Genomic DNA, 13575 nt, shown 5'->3' with positions numbered 1-13575 from the left:
CAAAATATGTGCATACGATTCATTTTTGGTCTCCGTAAGTATGACCACATTTCCAATTTTCGCAGTCAACTCAAGTGGCTTCCCATTCGTCTTCGCAGGAATTTTCATATTTTATCCCTCCTTTACTCTATTCTTTTCCACCCCTCCACCCCTGAATATCTAAAAACCAAGTTCCAATTTCATATTAAATCCCCCGGTTCTGCTTTGCGTAGTACCAGAAGCCTATGTTTGACGATCCCTGCTCACTCCTCCACATATTATTCCAACTCCTTCACTGTCCAAGCCATTCGCCTCTGGAACTCTCTACCACTCTCCATTCGATCAGCTCAAACACATGCATCATTTAAAAATAGACTAAGATCTCATTATCTCTCTTCATAGTACATTTTTTTATTTTATTTTATTTTTCTCATTTCTTCCAATATGTAGTATATATGTATTTATATATGTATGTTTATATATTTATCCCTAATGTAAGTATGTATATCTATATATATAAATAGTGTCTTATGTGTGCCACCTACCCTATTCTATGTTCATAAGTCCTCTCTTCTAGGTTGTCAGTAAGAGATTGCATTTAGCGATAAGACCGCCTTTTGTTATTTTTTACTATTTACTGTATTTTCTCATTATTTTATGTGTACACAATAAAGAGTTTTTATTATTATTATTATTATTAATAAGTTGATTTGTTATTTAAAATAGAACACCTCTAAAAATCGATTCTACTGATTGTGTACAAATTGTATTATTAGCAGTTTTTTTAAATAAATCGACGTTAAAAATGTCAATTTCATAAGACTGTTATAAATGTGAATATTATGTAAGTAAACAATATAGTTATATAGTAATGTTATTTAATAATTTATGGATTGCATCATGACTAAATGGATGCTATTAAATATGATATTATATTTTAATTTGTTTTTTTCTAATATCAACTATATATGAAGGCTATTTGACTCACGAGTTCATGACACATAAATGTTTTTATGTAATTTATTAATAAGCACTACTATACTTAACGATTCTATGTATCTTTTTCTAACTTATTTAAAGTCTGCTCTTTCTTCTCTTTCTGGGCTTGTAACGCTTTTTCCCTCTCTTCATCATCTGAGAAATATTCAGCCAAACTATCATCTTCATGTGGAATACTCTGGCCTGCTAGTGTCGTGCCTTTGTCTGTGAGTGCATTAATTTTTACGAAAGGATCTGCATAACTATCTGATATTGCAGATTGGTCTTGTGGTGATTGAGCATTGTGTGCTGTAACTGTTGAATATATTGACATAGCCTGAAATAAAAACACGACACATATTTAGTATAACATTTTTTCATGCTATATCTTATATAGAATAGTACCTATCTAAAAATATTGTAAATATCAATTAAATAGACCATCTTCAAATCTAAAAATATATTTAAAAATCTGAAAATGAATATTTTGATTATCACTGAATCAAAAAAGAAATTGATTTACACATATTATATTAGGATTGAATAGCGGGCTTTTTCATCTTAAAATTAAATTAATAAATATTTGTAATAAAAAAAATAAGTTATTTAAAAAATATACTCGTGCCTGTCATATTCTTTTATAATTATGCCTACCAGATCAGATAGCTACTTCAGAAGAATACTTACTTGAAAAGAACTGTCTAGAAATTCAACTGGTCAAGCGTTATGTATATATTAAATTTCATTATGACTGGGGCGAAAAAAGGGCAGCACACGAAAAAAAGTTTTTACTTTAACTAATTGATGAAATAAACTATTAGTATTGATACTTCTTCAACATCATCAGGTCTCTATAAAACCTGCACTCATTGGTTTATTGAAAACAAAGCAGTTGTTTAATTAAAGTATGGTTGTTATTAAATGCTAAAACAATTCATACCTGTGCTACTAAATTTGATACATCTCCTGCATTCGCTGGCAAAATGAGAGTATTGTTTGTCCTTGCTAGTTTATTGAATGCAGATACATATTGTTCAGCTAGTGTTAGAGATGCCGCATGCTTACTATCCTGTAAAAAATAAATGTTTTGTGTAATATAATTTTATGCTTTATCTACATTCTATGTATGCATATCAACGTAAGAATAAACATCTACTGACAAGAAATTATATCCCTTTATACATGATGGAAATAATCCCAAATTACAAAGAGAAATATTCTATTATGACAGTCAGACTCATGGCTATCAGCTTGTTTGCCAAACAAATTATACAAAAATTAAATTATTTGGCAACTTCATTATATAATTTAAAAAAATTACCGGTTCAGATAAAGCACTAGCTATAAGTTTGAGACCGCGAGCACGTGCATTAGCTACCGCTAGCATAGCTTGAGCTTCACCAGAGGCCTTGTTAATCTGTTCCTGCCTCTCAGCCTCTAAAAAAATATTGAATTATATTAATCAATGTATATTTTCTAGACACCTGCGAAATATAATACATATAATACATACATACATATAAATATAAAACAGCATCGGGAGTGGCATTTTTTAGTACAAGTCAAAAACATCATAAAATAATATAAAGAGTTTGTATGACCAAATTGATCTTTTCATAAAAAAGATTTGTTCCAAACTTGCCTTTTCCTAAATGATTAGGCTTGTGATAGGTATCAAAATTTTCTCGAAATATTGAACAACTTTGACTGATAATTGGAGAAATCCATGAACCAAGGCCCACTAAAGGTTTCATTTATTTGATACAAAAATAAACTTTAAAAATAGTGTATAATGTTTCATTACCTGAAGCTAAAATTCTTGCTTGGCGTTTACCCTCTGCGACATTAATGTCAGCAGCTCTCACACCTTCAGATTCCAGTATAGCAGCCCGTTTCCTTCGCTCTGCTTCTACTTGCATTTGCATGGCCTCATGAACTCGCGTCGGAAGCTTAATATCACCTACATTAGATTATTTGGATATTTAGTTTTAGTAATATAGAACTTGACTAAAATTTATTCAGTACAAGAATAGGGAAAATATATATAACCACTTGAAAGTCTATTTGCCTTCTTAGGTAAATTATTTTAAAAATCTATATATATAGGAGAGAGATAGTAATAATAATATAATACTTATTCTGAATAGCAAACTCGTACTCCGTAGTGGAAGTGCAAGTTCAAGTGAGGAATATTTTCAAATTTACTGAACTGTTTCCAAAAAATAGTTTACCAACTGTTTTGCCAGTGCTGGAAAGACTGTTAATAATAATAACCCTAATTTGCATCACACTCCCATGTCACAGATTTGATTCCTAACATGGTACAAACATTTAGCTGATTAAATGCCAAAGGACCACAACCCAAAAAAACAAGCTATTTCTTTTCCAAAAAATATAGTCAGAAAAAAAATTTTAGCATTTAATCAGTGATTTGTATTTATCCATGTGTCCGTGACCATCAGTGTGTTTCGGTCTGGGTGTTTTCTATGTATATGAAGTACATATATATGTATTTACAAAAGTAAATATATACATAGTAACTTAACAATGTCAAGTACCCATAACACAAATTCTGCTTGGAACTATATGGTGCTGTATGAGTTGCCCTGAGATACTTTTATTAAGTTCTATGCAATTTGGCTTAGTGTGTGATATGATCTAACTTGAAAGTAATTTTCTTCTTCTATGGTGTCAGTGGCAATCTAAATTTACTGATACCAGAACAGAGCAACTTTATGGCAGTATATTGCTGTGTTTAAGCCTTCTATCATGCAGGATGTTGGATACAAGCTTGAAAGTCAAGAAAGGTCCTATTGACTACAATATTAGAATTACTGACACACAGCAGCTCATGGCGTGAGCTTTTATTTATAAAAATGTTTAGTCATAATGAAAGTACAGGTAAAGATAGAAACTTACGAATTTCATATCGGAGGCAGGTAATACCCCAAGCTTCACTTGCTTTGTTGATTGCATGCACTATAGACACATTAAGTGACTCTCTCTCTCTAAACACTTTATCCAAAGATATTTGACCAAGCTCTGATCGCATGGTAGTTTGAGCAAGTTGCGTTATAGCAAATTCAGGGTCCTCAACACCATATGATGCTAAAACATAATTACAAAGATATATCATTAGTAAATTAAAAAAAAAGAAGTCTTGTGTTTTCAACTACAGCCTGGTCAATAATTCTAGCATTTTATGTTATAACATCATGAAATGTTATAAATTTTAAGTTACTATTGACATACATACATATATATATCAGAGACAGGAACAAAAAAGGTCATTAAACATCATATAATAAAGTATCAAAACTGTTTTATTTATGCATTGCAATAGACGCTGTCTTGTTTCCAAATAAAAGACCAATAATACCCTCATTTATTCTCAATTCTTTCTGGCCAAGATAAATATTCTTTGTTTTAATTATATAATATTACTAGGGATTAAAACATAATTATTACCTAAATATGGGTCTATAATGCGTAGGTACAACACTCCGTCAATGCTCAATGTAACATTATCAGAAGTGATGGCGCTTTGTTTCGGTACATCTATAGCTATTTCTTTTAAACTTTGTACATACTTTATTTTATCAACAATGGGCCATAGCAGGTTTAATCCAGGTTCAAGTATCCGATGGAATTTACCCATTCGCTCAACTATCCAGGCCTGAAATTATAATAATGATTTCATTTTCATTTCATTCCATCAAATCAAATTTGGTTTTCATTCAAAGATAAAGGTTTTCATAACTTTAATATTATATTGTATAGATAGATGTATAATGAGGACAGACACAGTGTACCTTTTATTTAAAAAAACATATAATAACAGTGAGTTACATTATAATAATACATATTATGCACATTTCATTTAACATTAATAATAATGTAGTCCATTACATATGTAGTAAGTACTAATAATGTTGTTTTAAATGTTACAATATAAAAATACTTTTTAACATTGAAAGGAGTTACTAGTAGCAATATAGACTACTTTATAGAAATATATTACTACACCTATAGAAATGGTTACGAAATATAGATCTACTTATTTATTGCTAATAAGTATTACCTCTTGTTGTGGAACAAACATTATAATTGTATTGAGCGGAGTAGTGGAACGACTTCTCACCGATGTGATGCTATAAAGAAAACGAGCCTCATTTTGGTAATCCGGCTTCAAAACATTCTGAAAACAACAATAAATCTAAAAGGTTATGATAACTATAATTCTTTAGCTATTTCGAATTATGGGTTAGTACGTACCCTTAGAGAAATAGCTCTTGAGAAAAGTAATCTAGATCTAGTAAACATGGTGATAAAATCAGTAAATTTACTTATAATTTCATAAAATAGTTAATACATTTTCCTCAAATTACATTCACCTGTATATGACATTCGGAATCTATGGGAATGACAGAACAGATAATGAATACCGATAGATCTAATAAGTTTTGCATTAACTTTACTACAATGCTAATGTCAGCAAACGAGTAATTGCTTGAGAAAGTAATTCGTTAGGACTTTGTATATTAGTAAAATGCATGAAGGGAATAAATTTAATAAAATTTAATTATATTCATTACTTTTTTTGATTTTGCGGTGGATATAGGTGGAGTAGATACTCGCCTAGTAGAGAAACGTAGTGATTATTTGCCCCCGTGCGAGTTGTTAACAGGAAGTGGAGCGTTGTCAAGGCGCGGGCAGTTTTGAAATTGTTTCGTCAATATAATATTTTTCTACGTCATTAGGAAAGTAGATAGGTGCGGTAGTCTATTCATTTATTTATTCAGCAACAAAATTATATTATATATTTGTAACAACAATTTTTATTACAATGACTAGTGACATTGTGTCTTACAGTTCATTCAGAAATGAAAACTATTTCGAATGTAATATAGCTGCAAAAATTAGAAGATTAAAAATACAAGAGGGACTCATTAATCAAAATATTGTAAAATTATTGGACAGAGAGAATAATATAGTCAATTTGAACAACAAAATAAACTGTGAATACAAAGCTTTTATAACAAAAATACAAAATACTTATATAGAAATCAAAAATTTATTTGAGTCTATAAAGGCTAATACTAATTCAAGGGAATCTTTACAATCCATCGGTAAGTAATTTTATATATTTCTGTAATTTGAAAATTTCTTCAATACTAAATAAAAAAGTATTGCCTGCGAGAACGAGCACTCTGAAATGTATTGATTAACTGTGTTCAATAAATGTATGTATATATATATATATATCCAGTCTGCCTGTGCTAACGGTATAAGATGACGAGTCATAGCGAGTTCATCCTCATTCTGTCAGTGAAAGATGATAAAATTAGGGTAAGTACTTACCTGAGTAGTACTGAAGTCGTCGAACTACATTTTCAGCATACATAGCGTAAAGAAAAAAAAAACCACAGGGAAGTTAACATGAGATTCTTCACTGCTGGTAATGAGATCTCATTGCTATTTGCTCTTCAGCCCTCCACAAAGTTACTGTGAAATTGCCTACTTTTTTTTATGTAACAACATTATTGACAAACTAGCGCTGACCCAAGCAACTTCATTTCCATCACATTGGCTTGACATTTATCTTTTTTACATAATATTTTTTTATATTACAGTCTATGCATTATTCTAATTATACATCAGCTATGTTATTGTAAAGTTTCATCGTTCAGTAGTCTTATCGGGATAGAGTACCTAACCACAATCCATCCATCCATCCGTACTCATAAACTTTCGCGTTTATAATATTAATAAGACGCAAGATAAGCTGAGGGATCATCCAGTGATGATAACTGGTAATCACCATGTCGCCTATATACCTACCTTACCTGAACTACTTTTTTTATGGATGATAATGGAATGGTACACCCGCCTGCGCTGACGGTTTACGCTGACGGGGTATCAGTGAAGGATGATAAGATGAACATAAGGTCAGGTCAGTTAGCCAATCGTGATAAATTTACCAGGAATTTATCGCGATTCTTTCCAGGAGGAACCGCGTCGATGTCAACCTGACATGGGACATTGCTAGTAATGGGATTATGAGTTCACATTACTAACAATCCCCTCCCCCCACTTGAACTACTGGCACACCGTTACCTTATGATACCTCCTGCGTTGTGTTTACAGAGAATTATGTAGGTATTATCTATCTTTCCTAAACAGAATATTTATTTTTTTATGCTTTTTTGCACGTGCGAACTTATGACAGACTAGCTAATTACTACTAATTAAGTAATAAGAACATATCTGTTTTTCTATTGAAATAATCATAAATATTTCTTTTAGATATTGATGTTGTAAAGAACGATGTTTTCGATATAGAATCCAAAATGAAAGAATTCAAAAAACATCTTCAATCTAAATTATCAATTTTGAAGTCACAAGAACAACATTTAACCAAAGATGTAAGTATACTCCTATAAGAAAGATTACCAACACAACACAAAATTCGAGATTTGGTTTCAATAATCAATAGGAACTCATTGTCAGTTTGATTATTTTAATAGAATAGTAGAATTATTTTAACTTTTGAGTTAAAAGGCTATTATCAGCTTATATGAAAAATAATATTTTGTATGTGGGAACAATATTACCAGATATTTAAAAAGTTTTCAAAATGTAGATTCGAAGCCTAGATATTTTTCATTGCAATTATATTATTTATTTTATTGTTATTATTTCCGTATGTATACAAGTCTGAGTCATATAAATAAGTATGCTCCATACCGATTAGGTACTACTTAGGTACTTGATTTTTATTTCAAGGCGTGGAGTTTGCGTATTTCGTCCTCGTTATTTGGTCCGAGTGACAAGATGCTAGATGTTTAGGTATACGCCTAATTATATATTTGTAGTCTACGTAAAAACTACTATTTAACTAAATTATATGTCTATATGTATTTTTAATGTAAAATTTGCTTTGTATAAATTAGGTATATATTTATATACTTCTAGCTAATTATAATTTAAATATTTCAGTTTAGGTACTATTACCTACTTACTTATTTTCAGATGTATTTAATGACACATCAATCAGCAAAATCGAAAATACAAACAAAATTTGACAGTAAATCATATAATGATATAATTCCAAGTCCTGTGAAAACAATAATATATTCGCCCTTTAAATATACCGTGAGTAAATAAGTAGATATTTATATAATATGGTTAATAGTGAATGATAATTATTTAAATATTTATTTTATCGTGGCTCTACCCCGGTTAAGTCCCCGAAGATTTTGATTTTGGAATTCCAATCGAGACCTCTCTTTTTAAATTTTAGAAGCTCCAGTAATGGAAACACCGCTCCAATAACAAACCAATTTATTTGAGAGGTGGTGATAGACTCTCCTGCTTCGTTAAATTCAAATATGAACATGTCAAGTGCTGCGTTTTACACAAACCTAACAATGACCTCTGGCTACACCATCTAGGATACCAGTCAAAGGCATATTATTATTTATTCATTTAAAATTGACGATGTATTTTAGGAAGTTGAAGAATACCAAAAGTTTATGTCTACTCATCGTCGTTATGGAGGATGGAATGAATACAATCACAATGTATTTGTGGTATCTTGGAAAAAATATTTCGATACAGAGAAAAGTGTAGATGCAGAATTTCAGTATTCAAATCACGAAAATTTTCCCAATTTTCTGATCGATATAGGCGAAAAAATTCCGGGTAGGATTTTTATAACTAACCTATTTATATAGTTCAACCGCTAATGGTATAGGCTGGTAGGGTAAGATGATGATTGAAATGAAATGAAGTTAAGGTAATTATGGACTTGATTTGTGTGTTCTAAGTACCCACTAAACTTGAAATGTGATGTCACAAAATTTAAGACACTTCCTAAGAGGATGCGAGTGGTCCTAGGTTTCATGTTTTTAACAGGAATTTTGTGACAGCTGCTTATATCCCCTATGTCCCCAATGTCACGCTTTCGTATACCACCACTCCACTGTAAGAGTGGGTGTGCGACGTATATTAAGGCATCCAACGTAATTTATACAGGGCCTGTATTCATTATGTTTGATTCTCCCTGTGAACTAAGATCCACCTTGGGCTGGGTAACTGTCGCGTTTTGCGCGCTCTATCACCCTATTCACTTATTACCTACCTACTTAATGACTAACGAAATAAAAGTATTTAGATTTATTTTTTCGACTTGTACAAACTTAATCATTGTTACGTATTCAATTTAACAGGCATAACAAAAGACGAGGTAATTTCGCATATACAATGGTATACAAAATATCTCTACTTTAAAAATCGTCAGCAAAAAGCTTTAGATAAATGGAGAGCTAGTAAACAGAACACAAACAAGTCTCATAATGTACAGGTAATGTTATGTTTTGACAATTACAATAAGAACTCAAGATAGCTGACAATTTGGTTTTAAATTCAATTTCAGAGTGTAATATATAAAATTGAAAGATTTAATCTGAATATACCTAAATTATATGTATCTGTACAGAATCCGAGGTCTATTATACAAATGAAATTTCCAAAAGTATCGCATCAAAGTGGGATTAGTCGGAAAAGTCTTAAAAAAGATGTCTCTGTCACATGTGATACAGGTAGGTAGGATGGCATATCCAAAAACTGCCTAATCTCGACACAGGCTAATTTATTACTCGACTAAATTAAAGGTATATGTTTTGCTATTTTTAGATGGTGTTAACGTCTTGGAGAAAACATCAGACATATTCGAGTGAGTATAAAATTAAATATCATTTGATTCAAATAATTGATACTAATACATATAAATTATTGATTGTTTTAATAAAAATAATGTTATCTTGCACTAAGTGTAAGATGACATTATGTGAATTGTTTAAGCAGAGCTTGTTATATGATTACGAAACAACTACAAGTAAATACATTAATAACTTTTTTTTTGTTAATACATACAAAATCGATACTTATAGAAAACATCTAGATATAATCATAACCGTGAGAACAAATTTTGCATACATTTTGAAAACAGAACCCACTATCACGGAAATAAAGCGGTGTGCTAAGATGCTAAACATACGAAACTGTTTAAGTACCATGAATAACTTGGAAATTACATTGTTTTAGGGATGATTGTGGAAATCTGTTGTTGAATTTATTTTATGAAAAGCATCCGTCTGATGATTTGATGATTGATAATAAAATATTATCTATAAAAGATTCATATACTAAAAACCGTTTTCTGAAACCTACGAAGCAATGGAAACATAGGTGTAATACAAAATTGGATGCGACACGCGATGCTATATACGATATTAATAATACAGGAAAACGGTAAGTGCTATGAATATCTACCTATACCAACAGATTAGAAAATCTACTTCATTCATATACTATTATATATGCGCCATATTATTACTTGACGTCAAAAGTAAACGTTTTGCTTAAATTGTCAATTTATTCATATTGACATTCTGGCTGGCTATAAGTTCAACCCTACAGACCCTAAGGTTCGTAAGTTTCAACCTGGCAGACAGAAAAGATTATTAGTCAATTTATATTCTTAACTTTTCTGAAAAAACCTATAACAAGCAAATTAATTTGAGAACTACACAATATAGTAGAATAGTCATTTTTGTGATTTTAATATTTTTGTATCACTGTTTTCGCTTAACCTTACGTATATGTATTTTGTGACATGTATACTCCTCCGAAACGGCTTGACCGATTTTGATGAAATTTTATATGTAGCTATATTCAGTAGGTCTGAGAACAGGTTTATAAGGTGGCCCATTCTAAAAATTTGCTTTTCATTTATTTGTCCATATTTTTTTTATTATTATGTGGTATAAAAATACATGCAACCCTAAATTTTGACTCTTCTATCACCAACCCCCATTTTTTAATAACGATTTTAATTTATATAGTAAAACGTTTGCTGGGACAGTTATAAACTTATAAGTTTATAGCTGTCCTGGCTGTGCTGGCAAACGCTTTGCTAAGTAATATTCTGTATTTACTAAGTAATAAGTAATAGTGACTTTTGAGTACATTAATTACCTGTCGCAGTAAGCCTACCTAATATTTGTATTAAATTTTTCAGGGGTATTCCTAAATGGAGACTAACGTTTCTACAACAATAAGTACGTATCTCTTTATCGTCTACCGGAAATACTTTAATTATTTGATTTTGTTTTCATTATTACCTTGCTTGCCAGTCATACCTACTATATATGTTTGATTACTAATATACAATGACAACTATTTCACGTAAATGTAATATTTTGTATAAATATAATAATGAATTACTTATTATTGAAAACTTATTTCTGTTACTCGTAAGGAACCTTTAGCGTGCAAGTCTAAAATTAAGTGTGTCAATTGAAAGGTATGGACATTCTGCTCAGATATGGTAGCGGAGGAACGGGAAATCGGAGTGACGCAGAAATCGTGGTCACATTAGTCTCCTTGTATCTTCGCAGGCTTTTTGGGTTAATTGCACCCATGTGTGTATGAGTGTAATCATAAGAAAATGAGAAGCATGTGTAAAGCAAAGTTGTTAAATGGAGTTATTTTTTTCTTTTCATTCTTATCTATCCTAGCTTTTCATCTGTATCATTCACTATACTGTCCAATGTTCACTACATTGGAATATTCATTTAATCAATTCAATCTTCATTGCTAATAAGAGCCGTTCATAGTACCAAAAATTAATAAAGTCCTTAATAATACTAATAATCCTAAAAGAAATAGAATTATATTTTTTTTTTCTATCGTTAACAATAACAATATTCGGTTATATTGTAATGATTTGATTGTTTAATACGAAGGGTGTCATCTCGTTCCCAATGAAATTTATTAACAATATTTAAAGGAAATGCTACTAAAATTTATTAGACACAGAAGCTTTACTTTATGAGGGTATACGGAACTTTTTTTATTAGTAAATGTGTTAGAAATAATACGTACTGACATCTACTTGGTTTTCGCGTTAAGATTTTTATAAGAGGTTTAGTATTTATTAAGATTAAATTAAAAGAATCACAACTTAACACATTTTGTTTATTATTATAATAATATAGTCCTTCAGAGTGAATTTTCTTATAATGATTTCCAAACCACTTACACATTAAAAGTGTATTAACTGAACAATTCCATGATATGGATAGGACTAAAAAACTCAATGAAAATTGTGATGTTCAAAGAAAGTACGCGGAATACTTTTAGTCTACTAAATTAAAATTTTCATATACAGCTTTAATATAGAATTTTGAAGCCAGAATTTATAGTCTAATCCTTACAGAACAATTATACAGTGTATTATTATCTATATTTATTTTAACTTAGTGCAAACTAAACTTTAACATTATTCTTTTACTTATTTAATGTACATTACAAATAATTTCGTTCACCAAAATCTACAATAAATTCTGTATGCTAAATATTTTAAAATAGCAATCATATTATTGTGATTTGAGCATACTCCCCAAACATTTAAAATCATTATAATATTTATACACATCAATTAACTTAATGAATTTATATACATTTATAATTTGTTGAGAACTTGTTTAAAGTTCATTATCTATTAAATTTAGAAATTATTACATTCTAGGTATTAGATTTCGCCAAGTTTGGTTTAATAGTCGCATTTTAATCTTCATCCATCAATAATACATGGCAACATATTGGAAAATGGATGGGTTATATAACTAAAATGACGACTCCAAGACATAAATTAAACATGTTATAAAATGAAAAAAAAATATATCCAGTTATTTTAATTTAAAACTAATGTGTATTAATAAAAAAACAATTCTCATACAGGATACTGTTTTACGATCACAGAAGTCTTGCACACACTTATTGAGATTATTATAATTAATAGTTACTGAGAATAATAACGCTTTGAAACTATATAGATAAGTTATCTAAACGAAATCCAAAACAATAAGCCGTGGTTGACAGAGGTTATGAAATGTAATCGCTTATGTATTAGTAACAAGTATACGTAATTGCACTAATAACCTTACCACCAGTTGTTACAAAATGTCGGACTAACATCCCTCTTGTATTAGATATGTATACAAATTTCAATGTTCATTACACCAATTACTAATATTTTGAGAAGAAACAATAGTAACTATTTATTTCGTTCTGAGTGAATTTAAGAAATCACATTCCATGCTAACTATTAATGAGACAAGATTTAATTTAATGAATTGAACAATGAGATTTTGTACCGATGTTATTGACAAAAAAAAAATACTATAGTACTAATTAGCAAGTCAAAGTATGGGTCACTTATTTCTTTTAGGCACAAACCACACATTCGTTTGATTCTGTATCTATGGCAGTTGTATTTAGGCTGTTTGCCCCCGACCCCTCTCCATAAAAAACATGCTACTATAAAAATTTCTACATAACTAATTTAACTCCATAAGTTTTTGCCCATAGAATAAGGCAGCTAACATCAAAGTTTCACACTAGTCAGATTTCTTTAAACAATTTGATCTTAGAATTACAAGGAACTACAAATCTAGATTTCACAAAAAAATAAATATATATTTAAGGTGAAGGGACACAAGACACAAGGTCTCTGAATACAGATAGAAATAGAATGGACACTGAAGAATA

General features: G+C 30.2%; 2 protein-coding genes across 2 annotated transcripts; one reads left to right on the top strand and one right to left on the bottom strand.

The window, feature by feature from the left end:
• Window positions 1-702: 702 nt before the first annotated feature.
• Window positions 703-5365, bottom strand: LOC131853794 (stomatin-like protein 2, mitochondrial). The gene is made up of 8 exons (XM_059204834.1): window positions 5233-5365; window positions 5039-5155; window positions 4426-4633; window positions 3877-4065; window positions 2762-2917; window positions 2279-2394; window positions 1898-2026; window positions 703-1294 (listed from the first exon to the last, which is right to left on the bottom strand). The coding sequence occupies exons 1-8, from the start codon at window positions 5278-5280 to the stop codon at window positions 1031-1033; spliced, it is 1227 nt and encodes a 408-aa protein (XP_059060817.1). The 5' UTR covers window positions 5281-5365; the 3' UTR covers window positions 703-1030.
• A 438-nt stretch (window positions 5366-5803) lies between these two features.
• Window positions 5804-9364, top strand: LOC131853735 (coiled-coil domain-containing protein 112-like). The gene is made up of 5 exons (XM_059204755.1): window positions 5804-6086; window positions 7264-7382; window positions 7990-8112; window positions 8469-8661; window positions 9189-9364. Exons 1-5 carry the CDS (start codon window positions 5804-5806, stop codon window positions 9362-9364), a joined length of 894 nt encoding a protein of 297 aa, XP_059060738.1.
• The last annotated feature ends 4211 nt before the right edge of the window (window positions 9365-13575 follow it).

The sequence above is a fragment of the Achroia grisella genome, unplaced genomic scaffold (genome assembly GCF_030625045.1).
Source record: "Achroia grisella isolate CSIRO2021 unplaced genomic scaffold, CSIRO_AGI_Agris_v1 utg906, whole genome shotgun sequence".
Classification (NCBI taxonomy): Eukaryota; Metazoa; Arthropoda; class Insecta; order Lepidoptera; family Pyralidae; genus Achroia; species Achroia grisella.
This window is presented reverse-complemented; position numbering and strand designations above follow the sequence as displayed.

Coding starts and splice junctions, on each gene's coding strand:
- LOC131853735 (XM_059204755.1), top strand. CDS start 5,804: ATGACTAGTGACATTGTGTCTTACAGTTCATTCAGAAATGAAAACTAT. Junction 6,087..7,263: donor GGAATCTTTACAATCCATCG/GTAAGTAATTTT, acceptor TATTTCTTTTAG/ATATTGATGTTGTAAAGAAC. Junction 8,662..9,188: donor TATAGGCGAAAAAATTCCGG/GTAGGATTTTTA, acceptor TCAATTTAACAG/GCATAACAAAAGACGAGGTA.
- LOC131853794 (XM_059204834.1), bottom strand. CDS start 5,280: ATGTTTACTAGATCTAGATTACTTTTCTCAAGAGCTATTTCTCTAAGG. Junction 5,156..5,232: donor CAAGAGCTATTTCTCTAAGG/GTACGTACTAAC, acceptor TGTTGTTTTCAG/AATGTTTTGAAGCCGGATTA. Junction 2,395..2,761: donor AGCAAGAATTTTAGCTTCAG/GTAATGAAACAT, acceptor ATATTTTTTTAG/AGGCTGAGAGGCAGGAACAG.